This window comes from Elephas maximus, chromosome 11 (genome assembly GCF_024166365.1).
Source record: "Elephas maximus indicus isolate mEleMax1 chromosome 11, mEleMax1 primary haplotype, whole genome shotgun sequence".
Taxonomy (NCBI): domain Eukaryota; kingdom Metazoa; phylum Chordata; class Mammalia; order Proboscidea; family Elephantidae; genus Elephas; species Elephas maximus.
The window spans coordinates 90715905-90737113 of record NC_064829.1 but is presented as its reverse complement, the minus strand read 5'-3'; the positions used below and the strand labels follow the sequence as shown (position 1 = coordinate 90737113).

Sequence of the window (21209 nt, the reverse complement as noted above, 5' to 3'; positions counted from 1 at the left end):
TGATGTGAAAAAAATGGATAAGTTGTGTTGATGCATCACTCCAGCAGTATTTTTAATGTTCATGAGTTGATGAAATACACAAAATTTTAACATACCTGTAAAGTGAAGTAGGTATCCCTGAGTGGTACAGTGGTTAAAGCTATCAACTGCTAACCTGAAAGTTCGACAATTTGAAACCACCAGTGGCCCCGAGGGAGAAAGATGTGGCAGTATGCTTCCAAAGAGATTTACAGCACTGGAAGCTTGGGGTGGTTATGAGTCAGAACAGACTCAAAGGCAGTGGGTTTGGGTTTTTTCGTTTTTCTTTTTGGGTGGAGCAAATGATTACTGACAACAACAAAATGAAGTGTATTGGTGTTAATTTACTTGTATGTTTGTCTTGGCAGGGATTTTCAAGTTCTTGGATGGTGAGGATTACGTGGGTCAAAAATTTCACTTAAGCCTAAATGACACTGCAGGCTGCAGATGCAATGTTTTTATGTAATTGTTTCTGTATCAGAAGAAGTTAAAAATTGTGCAGGCCAATAGCTAAGTCCAGAAATTTAAATATGACACTTTTTCCATAATTTCTCTGAGGTTTAAAATAGGGATTATTTTGTGTTTGTATGAATATTAACATTGAAATACAATGTTGATGAAGATGAGGGAAATAACCATTTTTATTTGTTATTATGTGTTCCTTTTTTGAGGGTTTTTTTTTTTTTTTGTATAATAGGCTCCCTGGTATTGACAGTTGCCTCAAGTCAATTCCAACACATGGGACCCCATGTGTGCAGAGTATAACTGTGCTCGCTGGGGTTTTCAAGGCTATGAACTTTCAGAAGCTGATTGCCAGGCCTGTCTCAAGAAGTGGTCCGGGTGGGTTTGAACCATTAACCTTTCAGTTAGTAGTCAATTGCTTAACTGTTTGTGCCACCAAAGGAGTCCACCTAGAGTGTAGGTACACTGGTTTGATGATCTGGGCCAAGTACCAAGCATAGCTGCTACAGAAATATGCTCTCTAAATTCAGAATAGTAATTAGTTATGGGAAATATAGACAAAACTGTGATTGGGGATGGTTACAGAAGAAGTGGCAACCATGCAGGAAACATTTCATGCATTAATCAATCTGTCACAAATAAACAAAGCATTTGATTTTATTTCTTAGCCTGGGTAAAATTTACGTGAGTTTTAAAATGTTATTTTCTGTATGTATTAAATATTGAGTAATTTTTTGAAGCTGACATGGCATAAATTTAATAAAGTACCTATTAGGTTTCAATTATCAAGTGTAATTGTACTGTTGGGCTAAAGTCCCCAGGATACAATGACAAATTTTCTGCTACATCTTAGTATGCCTGTGCATAAGGGCATGAAGGGAATCAGTATTCATCTCAGACTCAGAAATAGTAGGTCACGATTCCCATGGGAAAAGCCCTTGAGGAAGCCCCGCCATCTTCTCTTTGTATATTTTATCAAAGGTTTCACTCTGGGCCACCGTGAAGTGATGTTTCCAGTCCCCAACGACTCCTATTAAATACAAAAAACAAGCACACATCAGTCTTACAAATGGTATCTCAAGACCTCATTTGAACTTCTCCTGTAACTATCCTGCCCTTCTTTCATGACGTTGAACTGGGAATTGCAGGCAATGTGTCTCACTTACGTTGGACATGTCATCAGGAAAGACCAACCGCTAGAAAAGGTTTTCATGTTTGGTAAAATAGAGGGTCAGCAAAAACAAAGGAAAATCCCCGTGAGTTGTAGTGACTCATAGCTGCAACAACGGGCTCCAACTTAGCAAAGATTGTGAAGATGACACACGATGGGGCAATTTTTCATTGTGTTATACACAAGGTCGCCATGAGTCGAAGCTGACCTGACAGCAACTAGCGACAACAACATAACAGAATGATTATAATTTCCTGTCAGGAACCAAATAACCATTGATTTTAACCTGAGACTTCTAGCTCCATAATCTATTTGAGCCTGAAGCTTGCTGTTTGTTAAATTGGTCTATTTCTAGTACATGCCTCATAGTAATATACTGAGGACTGAATAATAATGAAGCACATTGTATGATTGCAAGTATATGAGATATCTAGAATAGGAAAGTGTATAGAGAACAAAGTTTATTAGTGGGTAGCAGGGTTAGGAGGGAGGGAGGGGGAAAGGAAGACAATGATTAGGGGACACTGAGCATCTGTTAATGGTATTGGAAAAATTTGGGAATGGTTATTGTTGATGGTTGAACAATATGATGACTATGACTAATGTGAAGATTGTAGAAATAGCAAATGTTCTGTTTTTACCTATGTACTTGCACAATAGAAAAAGCAAAAGCAAACAAAGGCAACAATAACAACAATAATAACTTCAACTCAAGGCTTGTTGTTATTTTTGTTAGATGCCATACGGTTAGTTCTGACTCATAGCAACCTACTTTACCACAGAAGGAAACACTGCCCAGTCCTGTACCATCCTTGCAATTGTTGCTATGCTTGAGCCCATTGTTGCAGCCACTGTGTCAATCCATCTCATTGAAGGTCTTCCTATTTTTCACTTATCCTCTACTTTAACAAGTATAATGTCCTTCTCCAGGGACTGTTGCCTCTTGATCACATGTCCAAACTACATGAGACGAAGTCTTTCCTTCCTACCTGTAATGTGCATCCTGTATGTCCTTCCAAGACAGTTTTTTTTTTTTTTTGTTCTTCTGGCAGCCTATGATATATTCAGTATACTTCACCAACACCATAATTCAAAGGTATCAATTCTTCTTCGGTCTTCCTTATTCATTTTCCAGCTTTTGCATGCATATGAAGTGATGGAAAATACCATGGCTTGGATCAGGCACACCTTTGTATTTGAAGTGACATCTTTGCTTCTTAACACTTTAAAGAGGTTTTTGCATCAGATTTTCCCAGAGCAATACATTGTTTGATTTCCATTTGCATGGATTATGGATCCAAGGAAAGTGAAGTCCTTGACAACGTAAATCTTATTGCTTAAATGCTTATTGGTTCAGTTGTTAGGATTTTTGTTTTCTTTATAGTGAGGTGTACTCTATAAAGAAGGCTTTGATCTTCATCAGCAAGTGCTTCAAGTCATCTTCGCTTTCTGAAACTCAAGGTACATCTATATAATGTAATACGTAATTTTTAATCTTCCTCCATCATCTCAATTCCATACACCCCACATTTCTCAAATACAAAGTTTTAAATTTACAGATAATTCAATTTCCTCAATACTTCACCTTCATTGGCACTCACCATCTATTGACCCTATTCCATTTTCACTTTCCCTTTCTTTCCTTGGAATTGAGTCAGAAGAAATTGGTTTTTTGTTTTTTCCTCCTCATGAAGTTATTTACTTCATCGTAGTTCTTAATTGCACTCAAGTCAATTCTGACTCATGGCGGCCCCATGTGTGCTGAGTAGAACTACTCCACAGCATTTTAAAGACTGTGACCGTTTGTAATCAGATTGCCAAGCTTGTCTCTCAGGTGCTTCTCAGTGGGTTTAAACCACCAAACTTTTGGGTAGTATTTGAGTGCTTAACTGTTTGCACCATTCACTATCCATCTTGAAATAACATAATTAATGACTGTAATCACTCCCTTTCATTTTAAATTCTCTTATGCCTTTCGCATACTGTAGAACTCGTCAGATTTTAAACCAACTCTAAACAAGACAGGAGCTAAAACAGACAACCTTGTTACCTTATTTCCCTTTAAAGATATGACAGCTTAAACCAAGTCATGCTGCCTGAAAATTCATTCCTTATTTTCATGCTTTACATTCAATACCTTATATCTATCTTCTCTCTTAGCTGGTGACCTTGATTCACATTTAATTTACAAAATAGAAAAATAAGACACAATACTTAGGAAATGCTGAACTTTTGATAAGGGTAATGGAAATATTTGGGAATAGTTAATGGTGATGGCTATGCAATTTCCTGGTAGTACAACTGCTCATGTACTTCTACCTACGCCCTTTCCAGTTACTATGGATGAACTGTTCATGTTCCTATCTAAGCCAATTCTTCATCTTGGGTCTGCATCTTACTCTTCTCCCTTCCTCAGGATGTTGCTCCAACAATTACATACATTATCACCAGCATCATTTTACTTCTCTATAAAATCATTCTTGTTGTCATTAGATGCATTGAGTTATCTCTGACTCATAATGACTTTAAGTTTGACCGAAGGAAATGTTGCTCGGTGCTGCACCATCTTCACGATAGTTGGTATGTTTGAGTCCACTGTTGTAGCTATTGCATCCATCTATCTCATTGGGGAGTCTTCCTCTTTCTTGATAACCCTCTACTTTACCAAGCACGATGTCTTTTTCCAGTGATCCTTCCCTCCTGATGACATGTCCGAAGGACATGTCCATCCTTGCTTCTAAGGAACATTCTGGCTGTACTTCCTCCAAGACTGGTTTCTTCATTATTCTGCATGTCCACGGTATATTCAATATTCTTTGCCAACTTCTTATGGTAGTAAAAAAATGCTGGAACTTCTCCCAATTTAAACAATGTTTCTCTGGGTCTTGCATACTCTTCAAGTAACTGCTCCATTTTTCTATTCTCCTTTCCAGAAAATATTCAAAGAAAAGTTCTCTATACTTTCTGTCTGTAGTTCTTTTGCTCAGAGTTTTTCCTTGAGCATATGCCAATTAAGCCTTTGTCCCCATCAGTGAAATTGCTCTTGTCAATGTAACAAAGAATCCTCGTGACACTAAATTAAATGGTCAACTTTTGATTCTTGTTTAGGTTAAACCTTTAGCATGTTGTGTTACAAATGATTACTTCCTAACAATCCTTGAAATTCCCTCTTCATTTAGCCCTTATGGCATCATTATTTTTCACGTGGGTTATTCCAACAACATTTTAACTGATTCTATTTCTTTGGAATTGTAATACAATGTGCTCTTAATGCCATGGATTAATTCTTTGGAAACTTAAGCCTAGGTACATCCTGGTTGCTCCAAATTTCCCAATGCCTTCTACCTTATGAGGAATAGAAGCCAAGATCATTATAAGGGCTTACCAATTGTAACCCAACCCATAGCTATTTAGTAGACTTCAAATCATGGTGACTGCCTGTATTACAGAGTACAACTCTTCCGTAGGGTTTTCTTGGCTGTAATCTTTAGGGAAGCAGATCACCAGGCCTTTATTCCATGGCACTGTTAGTTTGGCTCTAACAGCCAAACTTTTCATTAGTAATTAAGTGCAAATTGTCTGCAACACTCATGGTTCTTTATAAGTGCCTGTTGTTAGGTGGTTTTCTTAGTTATCTAAAAAAAAAAAAAAAACCAAATCCATTGCTGTTGAGTCCATTCTGACTCATAGTGACCCTATAGGACAGAGTAGTACTGCCCCAAAGTGTTTCTAAGCAGTGGCTGGTGTGTTTGAACTAGTGAACTTTTGGTTAGCAGCCATATCTCTTAACCACTGTGCCACCAATGCTTCCTTAGTTCTCTAGTGCTGCTATAACAAATGCCACAAATGGATAGCCTTAACAAAGAGAAATTTATTGTCTCACAGCCCAAGAGGGTAGAGGTCCCAATTCAGGGTGCCAGCTCCAGGGAAGGCTTTCTCTCTCTTTTGGCTCTGGGGGAAGGTCATTGTTATCAATCTTCCCCTGGCCCTTCTTTCTTGCTAGTAATGAGGTCCCCTGTCTCCCTGCTCACTTCTGTCTTTTATATCTCAAAAGAGATGGATTTAAGAAAACCTAACCTTGTAGATTGAGTCCTGCCTTATTAACATAACTGTCACTAATCCCACCTCATTAACATTGTAGAGGTAGGATTTACAATACTTAGGAAAGTCACATTGGATGACAAAATGGTGGACAATCCCACAATACTGGGAATCATGGACTAGCCAAGTTGACACACAAATATTTGGGGACACAGTTCAATCCATAACAGAGCCACAGAGTGATTTTGACTCATAGGGACACATGTGACAGAATAGAACTGTTCCATAGGGTTTTCATGGCTGTGACCTTTTGGAATCATATAGACAAGCCTTCCTTCTCAGCCTTCTTTGGGTGGACTCAAACCACCAGTGTTTGGCTAGTAGTTGAGCCCTTAACCATTTGTGCCACCTAGGGACTCCTTGAAAATAGCTAGAAGCTAGATAATTACCCCAAGAGAGATATTATTCTTCAACTGGGCTTCCCTTTCATAAGTTTCTTTCTAAGTTTATAAATATCCCAACTCATTCCTTCAACTTTCAGAGTTCAGGTGACACATGATTTCAAAGATCCAAACACTTCCCTTGCCCAATGTGTTAGTGCATTTAAAGAAGTAAGGTTATCCCTTGTCCATTTCTTTCATGTTCTGTAGTCAGAAAACTCTCTCTTACCTTTTCTCATCAATTTTCCTTTGCTGTGATCCATGAAGCTATCTGGTGCTAGGGAAAAATTGCTCATTTTATTATTTTTCATGACCTCAAAGGATACGTTTTTGAGGACTGAGTCGAATTCTTCAGGGCCTAGCTTCTTGCCCAAGAACTGGCTGATCTTCTCTACACTGGCTCTTATGTCCTAGAATAAGAAACACAAGAGAGAGGACATGAAAGTACAGTATATGAGGAAGAAAGAAGACAAGCAAAGTCAGGGGGGAATAAAGATCAGTAGGAGGAAAAATGAGGAATGACAGGGAGAGAATGAGTTGATTGTACTCATCTGGAAAGTGATCAAAATTGGATAAAAAATAAATTGGATATTTGGAAGCAATGAAAAGGAGAAATGGAGATCACCAATATATAAAATATGCCACGATCCATATTTATCATCTGTATAACTGAGTCCAGGACACTTCAGAAATTGGATGAATGGACCTAGAATTTGCCAAGGTAATCTTCAGAAAGACCCCAGACACTGAGAGGTCCCTGGGTGGAGCAAACATGTTGAGATTGACCACAAATACGAAGGTTGGCAGTTGAAATCCACCCAGCGGCACTGTGGAAGAAAGGCCTGACAATCTGCATTGTAAATATTATGGGCAAGAAAATGATATGGAGCACAGTTTTACTCTGTAGTGCATGGGGTTGCCATGAATTGGAGTCAATTCGACAGTAGTATATTTTTTTAAACATTCATAGCTCCCAGGAAATGCAAATGTCATCAAGTCCTTTCTTGTTGATTACATGTCCAAAAAAAATGAAAATATTGAGGACTTTAAACAAGTAAGGCATGTCCTACATAAGTAGGAGGATGAAGATAAGGGGAAAATAACCCTATTTCATTTGGTCACTGGGATAACCCTGATTAAAAGGGTACTGGGGGTCATGTTAATGGGTAAACACAATGTAATCCATACATGTACCAATGGAATACTACTCAGGCATATGGAGAAATGAAGTCCTGATGCATGCCACAACATGGATGAGCCTTGCAAACCTTATGCTGAGTGAAATAAATCAGTTGCAAAAGGACTAATACTGTATGATCTCATGTATAAGAAATAAGGAAATATACAGAAGCCAAAGATTATTAGTGGTTAGAAGGAGTGGAATGGAGGGGAAAAGGGGGGATTAGCTTAAGGACATTGAATTTTTTAAAGGTGGTGAAATGATTTGGAAAAAGACAGTGACAAACATTGTACAACTTGAATGCCAATGATAATAATGAATTATACATGTAGGAATTATTAAATTGGTGAAGGTTTTGTTGTGTATATTTTCACCACAATAATAAAAAAAAATGGAGGAGGAAAAATAAAAGCACGGAAGGAAATTATGTTACTATGAATTGGTGTGAGAGAGAGTGAATTATTTGGTTACCTGATGCAGCTCCTCATATGATATTATCATAAAATTCTCTTTTCCTCTCATTTGCAGCCAGCCATTGATATGGTCAAACCATGATCCAAATGTCACTGAAAGAGAAGTGGGGAGAAAAGGTGGCTGTTTGGGTCACAGATGTGTGCTAAATTGTGTGTACATCTTGTACTTATTGTTTGCATGTCATAAGTATTTGGAGATTAAATGAGTGAAGTTATGGAAAGTCTTTTCCTTTTCCCCAATTTCATCAAAAATAGGTTTCTGCAATCACCATGTCTATGGCAAAACTCTTGACACCATATAACTATTTAAGAAGAGTTTCACATCTACATGAGTAAGAAATGATATTTGAGAATTTGAAGAGAATTGAATTACCAAAAGGAACCACTAAGCTTGATATCAATCTATTTTGGGGTCTTTTCTTGAGAATTCCCTACTCCTCCATCCCCCGGCTGTGGTTGTTTCTGTTCTTCACTCCTCAAGCTGTTCCTATGCCTGTTACCCATCTCGGTTCATTGGTAGCACAATGTACGCACTTTTTTTCAATCTTTACTTTTAGCTCTACAATGAATTATAGAGGTCACTCTTAATAGCATGGCAATATTCTTTAATTTTTAAGCTGGATAATATTTCATTATATTGTTGGTGGAGAATTTGCTTTTTTTTCTGAATTTTTCCATGTTATAAAGGAGGCTGCTTTGAATAATCTTGTACATCTATTTATCTATGTACTTGCATTTCTGCAAATGAACTTATCTCCACTGTAGAAATTGGAATTATGCATGTAATTGGAAATGCACATTTGTTATATTTTGAAAAATTATCTATAATGGCTTGTTCTAATTTTGTATTCCCACAACCAACATGTGAGCATACCTGTCTACCCACAGTTTCACCACCAGAATGTAGTTCAAAGGTTTTGGATACTAGCTGTGGCAGGTAGAATGACGGCCTCCTAAAGATGTTCATGTTGTAATCCACATTAAACAAGTAAGGCATGTCCTACATAAGTAGGAGAATGAAGATAAGATGGACATGTGAAAATGTTACCTTTCTTGACAATAAGGACTTTGTAGACATAATTAAGTTAAAGGTATTGAGACTGGGATATAATCTGGGCTATCTTTGTGGGCCCAATGTAATCACAACGGTCTTTGCAGGAGAGAGGAAGGAGTGTCAGAGTTAGAGAAGGACTCATATCTATGAAAGCAGAGTTTAAAGTGATGTGGCCACGAGCCAAGAAATGTGGGCATCCTCTGTTATTAAGTGCCACTGAATCACCTCTGACTCATAGAGAGCCCATAAAATAGAATTAAACTTTCCCAGTCCTGTGCCATCCTCACAATAGTAGGTACGTTTGAACGCATTGTTGCAGTCACCATGTTAATACAGCTTATGGAGGTTATCCCTCTACCAAGCATGATGTCCTTCTCTGAAAATGTGTCAAAAGTGGGCTAGACCAAGTCTAACCATCCTTGATTTTAAGGAGAATTCCAGCTGCTTTTCCTCCAAGACAGTCCATGATATATTCAATATTCTTCACCAACGCCAACGTTCAAATGCCTCAATTCTTATTCTGTCTTCCTCTTTCATTGTCCAGATTTCTTATGTATATGAGGTTTTTGAAAAACATAGCTTGGGTCAGGTGCACTCTTAGTCATTAAAGTGACATCTTTGCTTTCCAACCTTTTAAAGGGGTCTTTTTGTAGCAGTTTTACCCAAAGCAATGCATCATTTGATGTTTTGACTTCTCCTCCTATGGGCATTAATTGCTGATCCAAGTAAAATGAAATCCTTGACAACTTCAATATTTGTCCTGTTTATTATGATGTTGCTTATATGTCCAGTTGTGAGAATTTTTGTTTTCTTTGTTGAGGTGTAATTCATACTGAAGGCTGTAGTATTTGAGGCTCACCAGTAAGTGCTTCAAGTCATCTTCACTTTCAGCAAGGAAGGTTGTGTTATCTGCATATCTCAGGTTGTTAATGAGTCTTCTTCCAACACTGATTCCTTGTTCATATAGTTCAGCCTCTAGAAGGTGAAAAAAAAGCCAAGAAACAGATTCTTCCTCAGAGTCTCCTGAAAAGAATGGAGCTCTGTCAACACCTTGATTTTAGCCCATAAGAACCATTGAGACTTCTGACCTCTGGAACTGTAAGATATAAATTTGTGCTGTTTTATATCGCTATATTTGTAGAAACTTGTTACAGCAGCAATAGAAAAGTAATAAGTATTCCATTTTATGCTCAACATTAGGAATGTTAATAAATTCTAAAATATTCTTTGTTTCTTGACTGAATGAGAGGAGCCTCTGAGCTTAAGGAAGATAGAATAAAAATATTGGAGTATTCAGGAATCTGATTTCTCATTGCTTGCTGAAAATGAAGACAACTTGAAGCACCTATTGATGAAAAGTCAGAGACTACAGCCGTAAGTATGGATTACACCTCTACATCAAGGAAACAAAAATCCTTGCAACTGGACCAATAAACCACATCATGATAAATGGAGATGAAATTGAAGTTGTCATGGATTTCATTCTACCTGGATAAAAAATCAACATCCATTAACAGTGGTCACAATATCAAACGATGTATTACATTGGGCAAATATGCTGTAAAAGACCTCTTTAATGTGTTAAAAAATAAAGGTGTCGCTTTGATGACTAAGGTGACTCAAGTCATGGTATGTTCAATTGCCTCATATGTATGTGAGAGCTGGACAATGAAGCAGGAAGACTGAAAAAGAACTGACACATTGATATTTTGGTGTTGGTGAAGATTACCGAATATACCATGGACTTCCAGACGATTGAACAAATTTGTCTTGAAGGAAATACTGCCAGAATTCTCTTTACTAGCCATGATGGAGACTTCGGCTTCCTTATTTTTGATGTGTTATCAGGAAAGACCAATTGCTAGGAAAGTACATCATATTTGATAAAGTTTCCCAGCAAAATCAAGGGAAACACTCAGTGGAATGGATTGACATAGAATATGCAACAATGGGCTGAAACATATCAACAATCATGAAGATGGCACTGGATTGGGCAACATTTTGTTCTGTTATACATAAGGTCACCGTGAGCTGGAACCAACTAGCTGGCAACTATCAACAACAACAACCAAAAACTTGGTTTGGATGGCAATTTGGTTGTTTAAACCATGGAATTATAAGACCTGGAGGTGAGGGGCAGGAACTCCATCATTCCATCTAGATTCCGTAACTGAGTCAGACTCACCATTTCCCTGAAGAAACCATTCAAAGAATTGTTCAAACGTGTCTGGATTTCTTACATGTTTAATTGTTCTCCAGTAATAAAAACCAGAAGTAATAACATCTCTGGGATTTCTGTTGATATAAATAGCCTGAGATGGGAAAAAAAGATAATGAAAAATAAATGCATCCATTACCCTTTCTCATGAATTTTTTTGCAAATAGAGAAAAAGCCACTTTCCATCAAAGCGTTTGGCTGCAATTCTGTCTTCTTCCATTCATTTGCTTGAAAAAACACAAAGTGCCAGATGTTGTCGTAGACACTGGAGATGGACTGGTGAGCAGGACAGGGATTGTTTCTGTCTTCATGGATATGAGGATACATGGCAAGGAGATGTTCTAAAGTGTTTTAGAAGGAAAATTATGTCATTACATTCGGCGCCATTGTTTAAGCAGCCCGAGGAGGTGTGTGGAGTCTCTGGGTGGTACAGACAAGTAAGCCCTTGGCTGTTACCCAAAAGATTGGTGGTTTGAGCCCACCCAGAGGTGTCTCAGGAGAAAGACCTGGTGATCTACTTCCGAAAAATCAGCCATTGAATATCTGTGGAGTACAATTCTAATATGATACATATGGGATTGTCATGAGTTAGAATCAACTGGAATGAAACTGTTTTGTTTTCTTAATAGGAGATGTATCAGAAGATCTGAGTTTTGTTGGGACTCTGTTGTTGACATTCCAGGCATTTTATACTCCAGTTCTCAGTTTCTTTGCCTAGGAATCTCTACTAGATAATCATTTCCAAAGCACTAGTCAGACAGATATTCATGGTCAACAGTATATAGAGGTTTCATTATCAAATTCAAACAATGATCTAAAGTACTTTATTATGCTGCTGTAGATTATGAAACACCCAGAGAGAAAATAAGCTTCAGCGTTTCTCAAAATAAATTAAGCCAAGTGTTAGTTTTCTATCTATAAACAGGAAAATAGTTGCCTTTGAATAGACGCCCATTCATGGCATTCCCAAGTGTGTCAGAGTAGATCTGCCCTACACAGAGTTTTCAAGTCTGTGACCTTTCACAAGCAGATTACCAGGCCTTACTCTGAGGCACCTCTGGTGGAGGTTGAACCACCAACCTTTCAGTTAGTAGTTGAGCACCTAGCCAATTGTACTGCCCAGTGGTTCCTATCTTTATTATACAATACAATAAATATTTATTATGCTTACAATATATTTGTTGTTATTAGGTGCCTGTCATGGATTGAATTGTGCCCCTCAAAAATAAATGCATCAATTTGGCTAGGCTATGATTCCCAGTATTGTGTGATTGTCCACCATTTTGTCAACTGATGTGATTTTCCTATGTGTTGTAAATCCTACTAGGCAGAAGTTATGTTAATGAGGCAGGACTCAATCTACAAGATAGGATTGTGTTTTGAGCTAATCTCTTTTGAAATATAAAAGAGAGAATCGAGTAGAGAGACAGGAGGACCTCACACCACCAAGAAAGCAGCACCAGGAGCAGAGTGTGTCTTTTGGACCTGGGGTTCATCTAGCTCCTAGACTAGGGGAAGATTGATAAGGAGGACCTTCCTCAGAGCTGACAGAGAAAGAAAGCCTTCCCCTGGAGCTGGCACCCTGAATTTGGACTTCTAGCCTACTAGACTCTGAGAAAATAAATTTCTCTTTGTTAAAGCCATCCACTTGTGGTATTTCTGTTATAGCAGCACTAGATAACTAAGACAGTGACCTTGAGCTGGTTCTGACTTATAGCGACCCCATGCACAACAGAACCAAAGCTGCCTGGTCCTGCACCATGCTCACAGTCCTTGCTATGTTTGAGCCGCTTGTTTCAGCCATTGTGTCAGTCTATCTCATTGAGGGACTTCCTCTTCTCACTGGCTTCTACTTTACCAAGTATGATGTCCTTCTCCTAGGACTGGTCCCTCCTGATAACATGTCCAAAGTACTTGAGAGGAAGTCTCAACATCCTTGCTTATCAGGAGCATCTGGCTGTACTTCCTCCAAGACAGACTTGTTCTTTCTTCTGGCAGTCCATGGTATATTCAATATTCTTTGCCAATGGCATAATTCAAATGTACTAGTTTTTCTTCCATCTTACTCTTTAATTGTCCAGCTTTTGCATGCATATAAAAACAAAACCAAACCCAGTGCCGTCGAGTGTATTCCGACTCATAGTGACCCTATAGGAGAGAGTAGAACTGCCCCGCAAAGTTTCCAAGGAGCGCCTCATGGATTTGAACTGCCGACCCTTTGGTTAGCAACCATAGCACTTAACCACCACGCCACCAGGGTTTCCTTGCATGTATATGAGGCAATTGAAAATACCATAGCTTGAGTTAGGTGCACCTTAGTCCTCAAAGTGACTTCTTTGCTTTTTAACACTTTCAAGAGGTCTTTTGCAGCACATTTACCCAATATAGTACACTGATTTCTTGACTGCTCCTTCCATGAATGTTGATTGTGGATCCAAAAAAAATGAAATCCTTGACAACTTTAATCTTTTCTTCGTTTATCATGATGTTACTTATTGGTCCAGTTGTGAGGATTTTTTTTTTTTCATGTTGAAATGTAATCCACACGGAAGACTGTAGTCTTTGATGTTCTTTAGTAAATGCTTCAAGTCCTCTTCGCTTTCAGCAAGCAAGGTTGTATCATCTGCATAACACAGATTGTTGGTAAGTCGTCCTCCAATCGTGGTGCCACATTCTTCTTCCTGGATTTTTTGCCCAGCATACAGATTGAATACGTTCGGTGAAAGGATACAACACTGATGCACACCTTTCCTGACTTTAAACCATGCAGTATCCCCCTTTTCTGTTTAAACAACTGCCTTTTGATCTATATACAGATTCCTCATGTGCACAATTAAATATTCTGGGTTTCCCATTCTTTGAAATGTTATCCATAATTTGTTACGATTCACACAGTCGAATGCCTTTGCATAGTCAATAAAACACAGGTAAACATCTTTCCAATATTCTCTGTTTCATCCAGGATACATGTGACATTAGCAATAATATCCCTGGTTCCATGTCTTCTTCTGAAGCCAGCTTAAATTTCTGGCATTTCCCTGTCAATGTACTGCTGCAACCACTTTCGAATGATCTTCAGCAAAATTTTACTTGCCTGTGATATTAGTGATATTGGTCGATAATTTCTGCATTTGGTTGGATCACCTTTCTTTGGAGTGGGCATAAATATAGATCTCTTCCAGTCGGTTGTCCAGGCAGCTCTCTTCCAAATTTCTTGGCATAGATGAATGAGTACTTCCAGTGCTGCATCCATTTGTTGAAACATCTCAATTGTTATTTACGTCAATTCCTGGGGCCTTGTTTTTCACCAATGCCGTCAGTGCAGCTTGGACTTCTTTTTTCAGTACCATATGGTTCCTGATCATATGCTGTGTCCTGACAGGGCTGAATATCTCTAGGTTCAAGAGCAAGTTTCAGAGTCTCTTGTGACATCTATTTTGGTCTTTTCTTTCTTTCTTGTTTTAAGTGAGAGTTTACAAATCAAGTCAGTCTCTCATACAAAAATTAATATACTCCTTGCTATATAATCCTAGTTGCTCTCCCCCTAATGAGACAGCACACTCCTTCTCTCTACTGTCTATTTTCATGTCCATTTGGCCAGGTCCTGACCCCCTCTGCCCTCTCATCTTCCCTCCAGACAGGAGCTGCCCATGTAGTTTCATGTGTCTACTTGATCCAAGAAGCTTGCTCCTCACCGGTATAATTTTCTATCCCATAGTCCGGTCCAATCCCTGTCTGAAGAATTGGCTCTGGGAATGTTTCCTGTCTTGGGCTAACAGAAGGTCTGGGGACCATGACCTTCTAGTCTCAGTCAGACCATTAAGTCTGGTCTTTTTATGAGAATTTGAGGTCTGCATCCCACTGCTCTCCTGCTCTGTCAGGGGTTCTCTGTTGTGTTCCTTGTCAGGGTAGCCATCAGTTGTAGCAGGGCACCATCTAGTTCTTCTGGTTTCAGCCTGATGTAGTCTCTGGTTTATGTGGCCCTTTCTGTCTCTTGGGCTCATAACTACCTTGTGTCTTTGGTGTTCTTCATTCTCCTTTGCTCTAGGTGGGTTGAGACCAATTGATATATCTTAGATGGCCGCTTGCTAGCATTTAAGACCCCAGATGCCACTCTCCGAAGTGGGATGCAGAATGTTTTCTTAATAGATTTTATTATGCCAATTTACCTAGATGTCCCCTGAAACCATGGTCCCCAGACCCCTGCCCCTGCTACGCTGGCCTTCGAAGCATTCACTTTATTCAGGAAACTTCTTTGCTTTTGGTTTAGTCCAGTTATGCTGACCTCTCCTATCTTTCCTTTCACCTAAAATAGTTCTTGTCTACTATCTAATTCATCACATCTGTTTTTGAGATGGTCTTTAAATTCAAGGGGGATACTCAAGATTATACTTTGGCTCTTGTGGACTTCTTTTACTTTTCTTCAACTTGAATTTTTATATGAGCAATTGATGGTCTCTTTTGCAGTTGGCCCCTAAGCCTTGACCGACTGATAATATTGAGTTTTTCCTCCACCGTGTCTTTCCCCAGATTTAGTTGATTTGATTCCTGTGTTTTCCATCTGGTGAGGGCCACGTGTGTAGTTGCCATTTATGTTGTTGAAAAAGGTATTTGCAATGAACAATCCACTGGTCTTGCAAAATTCTATCATGCAATTTTCATCGTTAATTCTGTCACCAAGGCCATATTTTCCAACCACCGACACTTCTTCTTTGTTTCCAACTTTAACATTACAATCAGCAGTAATTATCAATATATCTCGATTGCATATTTGAGCAATTTCAGACTCCAGAAGTTTGTAAAAATCTTCAGTTTCTTCATCTTTGGCATTAGTGGTTGTGTGTAAATTTGAATAATAGTCATATTAACTGGTCTTCCTTGTATGTGTATGAATATTATCCTATCACTGACAGTGTTGTGTTTCCGGATAGACCTTGATATTCTTTTTGAAGGTGAATGCAAGACCATACCGCTTCAATGTGTTATTTTTGACATTGAAGACTATATGATTTTTCCACTGAAAATGGCCAATACCACTGCATTTTAGCTACTTAACACCTAGAATATTGCCCTTCAAGCATTTTTTTCATTTTGGACAACTTCCAGTTTTCCTTGATTCATACTTTGTACATTCTGTGTTCCAATTACTAATGGATGTTTGCAGTTGTTTCTTCTCATTTTGAGTCTTGCCACATCAGCAAGTGAAGGTCCATAAAGCTTGACTCCACTCACGTCATCAAGGTTGACTCTACTTTGAGGAGGCAGCTCTTCCCTGGTTGTTTTTTCAGTGCCTTCCAACCTGAGGGGCTTATACTGTATGAGACAATGTTTCATTGCTATCCACAAAGTTTTCATTGGTCAATTTTTTTTTCATAAGTTGATCACCAGGTCCTTCTTTCTAGTCTGCCTTAATCTGGAAGCTCCACCGAAATCTGTCCACCACGGGTTACCCTGCTGGTATTTGAAATGCTGGTGGTACAGCTTTCAGCATCACAGCAACATGCAAGCCACCACAGTATGACAAACTGAAAGATAAGTGGTGGGCATACTTATATATCTGTATAAACTTGAGCACATCTATACTGTAATATATTTTTACATAGTACATATAATTATATATGGTACATATAATATTTGGCATATGTGCTATACATATTGTATTGTAACATAATGAAGTAGGCATACAAATATATGAGATACTTTGTATACTGTTAAAAAAAAGAGCCCTTTGCTGTCGAGTCGACTCTGACTCATAGCGACCCTACAGGACAGAGTAGAACTGCTCCAGAGGGTTTCCAAGGAATGGCTGGTAGATTCAAACTGCTGACCTTTCGATTAGCAGCCTAAGATTTTAACCACTGCACCACCAGGGCTCTATGTAAACTATAAAAAAACCCATTGCGTCGAGTCAATTCCAACTCTATAGGACACAGTAGAACTGCACCATAGGGTTTCAAAGGAGCAGCTGGTAGATTTGAAATGCCAACCTTTTGTTTCGCAAACTAGCTCTTAACCGCTGCACCAACAGGGCTCCATATATACTATAGGAATATATATTTATGTTGTACATATGAGTATATACTTATAGAGCATATATAAGATGTTTACACATATATAATACAAAACACATAAGATGTTTGAACACTTTAAATAACATAATGAATCTACTTATTAAAATTGCAGCAATGTTTTTGTCATAATGTAGATGTGGTTTTGCTATTGTGAGGATTGAATATGAGTGTGATTAGAAGTTGTTTGCAATGGGCATTGGAAATAAGTCAACACTCAGTCCTGAGTAAATGTTTGTGGAAAAGGTCAATGAGGGTACAGAGCATAAGGCAAGCAGAAGTGTCTCTTAGCTTATGTGCCTTATGTGTTCTGTTGAGAAGTTTTTGTTTTGTGGTTTTTTTTTTTTTCATATATTCAGGAGAAAGCGACATTTTCATGACTACTAGCTTAAAGGTTGGTGGTTTGAACCCACCCAGCAGTGACACAGAAGAAAGGCCTGGCAATCTGATTCTGTAAAGATTACAGCCAAGAAAACTACATGGCACAGTTCTACTCTGTAACACATTGGGTCACCATGAGTTGGAATCAACTCAGTGACAACAAATTTGGTTTTTTTAATTTGGTCTTTGGCTACCTTTTTTTATCATTTATATTTTAATGATCACTATTTTTTAAGTCTCTATTACGCACCAAGTATTACTCATGCCATAACAGTGTAAAATGGTAAAATGTAACAAATTAAACATAGTCTCCATAGCCATGGAGATCACAGCCCAATAAACAAACCAGATAGTAAGCAAGGAGACGAGCAGAAATACCGCTATGCTAATTACGCTAGTACCGTATAACACGTTGTAACACTAGGATATTTTGATAATCCTTCTGCTACCACATCACATTTGATGATTTGATGGGTTTTATGCAGTTTGGATAATGTGTTTGGTGTCATTTGACTTAAAGTATAATCTAAGAAGAGTGAAAATTCACGTTTTTAGCCCTGGGGACACTCAGTGTTAGAGCTTTACTTTAGAACTCCTGAAATTATTCAACAGAGCCAGGTGGAAAGACAAGCCATGCATAGATTAAAGAAACCCAATTGGGTTTCTAATGTGAGTGCCAAACCCAAAATTCCTCTGAATTGTAGGTGTTGATGTATAATTCAGGAGCTTCTCCCATGGGGAGCTCACTGTAAATGTTTCAGAATGGGGTGAGGAAGGGATTTATTTAACTAACGAAGACTATTTTCTGGAGCAACTCCAAGGAGATTATGTAGTATATTATGATGTAGCTTGGACTACTGTTTTCTAATATGTTCATTCAAATGAATCACATTTTAACTCTTTTCAAAAAACTGTAGAAATCGGAGAGCCAGAGAAGTGTTCAATTGTATTGTTGTCATTAGTAACTCACCTTGGCCTTGGAGTTGAAGAATGACTTGGGAAATAATTGAATGGGGAGGTGGGAGGTGAAGAGTCGTGGTCCTTTCTGATTCTTTAGACGTTCATACCCAGCTGTTGATTCTATCCATGGTGAACGGTCCCAGTTGGGAACAGATTGGACCCAACTGGAATCTCCTTTGGAGTGGATCATACTGATGATCTCTATCACCCAGTGGGTTCCTGGGCAAGGAAGGAAAATAGCAGTCACCTTCTTTGATCTGGGTAGTGACCATACCAGTACATATTAAAGGCACTTTGCTATTTTACCATGATGTCCGTGACCATAAATCCCATTGAGGTTTTCATTCCTCCTCTTGCTTCTTTCCTTCGCAGCATAAGAATAATTCTTCATTCTTGAGACATCTGTTCTTTTGATCTCCGTGAGCAGGAAGTTCTTTTGACTTCCTAGTACTCTGGTTTCTACTGCTCAATCTACTTCCGACTTCCTCGTTGGATATTCAACATTTGACCCTTAACGATTCATTCAACCCCGTACATCCACCTTGCCTGTCTTGGGTTCCAGTAGGTAATGTGGAGAGAAAATTGTCAAGGAAGAACACTTCCTTGGATGTTCAAAATCCCATCAGTCATAAAAGCTCTACCATCTTTCATGCCAGTGTATCCCCACCCACCGAAGCCATACCTACAAAGAGAGCAGGAAAGGAAAGTGGACTCACAGACATTCTCGGTTGCCTCTGCTCATAAATCTTTGCCTTGTATGACCACTTTTGAACTCTGTCCTGAAAGTTATTGCCTCACATGTTTTTACTAGTTTTGTAGTTTTCTATGGCACTTTCGGTTGTTGTTTTTAGCTGCTCTCGAGTCAGCCCCTGACTTATGAGAGCCCCATGCACAATGGAAGGAAGTGCCATCCCCAAGGTCGGTTGTGGAATGGATCATTGTGATTCATAGCATTTTCATTGTCTGATTTTCAGAAGTGTATCACCAGGCCTTTCTTCCTATCTGTCTTGCTCAGGAAGGCCCACTGAAATCTGTTTAGCATCACAGCAACACACAAACCTCCCCTGAAATACATATGGTGGCTGTGTGTGAAGTGCATTTTCCATGAATTGAACCCAGGTCTCCCACATGGAAGGCAAGAATGCTACACTCAACTACCATTGCCTCTAGAGAGGTCCTATTGTTTTTGTGTGCCATCAGGACAATTTTGACTTATAGTGACCTTGTAAAGCTGAGTAGAACTGTAATACGGTTTCCTAGGCTGTAATCTTCACAAGCGCAGACTGCCAGGTCTTTTCTCCCATGGAGCACTTGCAGTTTTGAACTACTGACGTTTCAGTTAGCAGCCGAGCACTTATCTGTTGCACTGCCAGGACTCCTTAGAGAGACTACTGGTGATCTATAAGAATATGCTTCTGTCACTTCTCCATTTCAGTCTTTTCAGTAGATTTCTGTTGCCTTTGGGATAATTTCCTAATTGCACAAACATCCATGTTTCTTCAGGTCTTTGAGAATGCTTCAGTATTTCTTAACTCTAGATCTTCACACATGTAACCAGCCCTGCCCTGTTTCCTCTTCACCTGACACTCTCACATTGATTTTTAGCATCTCAGAATAGATGCTTCTTTCTTTCCACTACTTCTTCAGTAATCTGTCCCTCTAATCAGCCCCCACATGATCATCAAAATCTACACTAGTATTTTCTTCTTTAAAAAAAGGGCCCCTTAATCTCTACAATGCCTCAGTGGTCAATCTCTACAACGCCTCAGTGGTCACATCCCTTTAAATGATCGTTGTGTGTCTTAATCCCTCTCTCAGACTATAAAATTCAGTAGGACACCAGTCTAGTTGCCAAAACATAGGCAAGTGTGAGGCACAGAGAAGCCACTCAATTGATAATCTCATTCCACCAAAACAAACAAACAAAAACTCAAACCCAGTGCCAACAAGTCGATAGTGACTCATAGTGATGCTATAGGAGAGAGTATAACTGCCTGATGGGGTTTCCAGGGACCAGCTGGTGGAACTTCCAGCCTTTTGTTTAGCAGCTGAATGCTTAACCACTGTGCCAGCAGGGCTTCCCTCATTCCACAGCCTTCCCGAATTTCAGATCCCGCCTCCTTACCTGACTTTGGGTAAGACAGTGTAATGACATCTTCATCCCTCACCACAAATTCATCTCTGACAGATCTCAGATTTTCAATTCTGTATTCCACTTGGGGGAAAGGAATGCCTTCAAACCACAAATAATCAGAAGCCATCCCAAAAGCCACCTATCAAGCTTCACCAGGTTGTTCCAGTCCCTTCAGCTTTAGAGGGAGTGTGTCTGTTTGCTGGTACTGAGAGAGGAAGTCTTAAAGCAAGACAAGCGTGCAAAGGATAGATGGATTGGGACAGATTACTTGGGGCCTAGAGGTCACAGCTGTAAATATAGGAGGGTGAATTTAGTTTGAATAATCATTAGCTAATAGAGAACTTTCTAGGGCACATGGGTGTACTTGCAGGGGAGAGTGGCCCTAGAAAGTTAATAAACAAGCAGAACAAAGAATTCTTAACAACCTTTCAAATTAAAGGGGATTTAGAAATCACGAATGTTCTCTTTTATTTATTTATTTTTTTATTGTACTTCAGATGAAGGTGTACAGAACAGTATAGCTTCTCATTAAACAGTTAGTACACATATTGTTTTATGACATTGGTTAACAATCCCCTGACATGTCAACACTCTCATTTCCCTATTACC

The 21209-nt window shown here is 38.9% G+C and overlaps 1 protein-coding gene across 1 annotated transcript; it reads right to left on the bottom strand.

Annotated features, from left to right (window-relative positions):
* Positions 1 to 1394: 1394 nt before the first annotated feature.
* On the bottom strand, positions 1395 to 20727 carry LOC126086181 (sulfotransferase 2A1-like). Its single transcript, XM_049902362.1, has 6 exons — positions 20592 to 20727; positions 18477 to 18685; positions 11025 to 11151; positions 7784 to 7878; positions 6362 to 6542; positions 1395 to 1510 (listed from the first exon to the last, which is right to left on the bottom strand). The coding sequence occupies exons 1-6, from the start codon at positions 20725 to 20727 to the stop codon at positions 1395 to 1397; spliced, it is 864 nt and encodes a 287-aa protein (XP_049758319.1).
* Between the last annotated feature and the right edge of the window lie 482 nt (positions 20728 to 21209).

Coding starts and splice junctions, on each gene's coding strand:
- LOC126086181 (XM_049902362.1), bottom strand. CDS start 20,727: ATGGCTTCTGATTATTTGTGGTTTGAAGGCATTCCTTTCCCCCAAGTG. Junction 7,879..11,024: donor ATGGTTTCTTCAGGGAAATG/GTGAGTCTGACT, acceptor CTTCTCTTTCAG/TGACATTTGGATCATGGTTT. Junction 1,511..6,361: donor AGGAAAATTGATGAGAAAAG/GTAAGAGAGAGT, acceptor TGTATTTAATAG/GAGTCGTTGGGGACTGGAAA.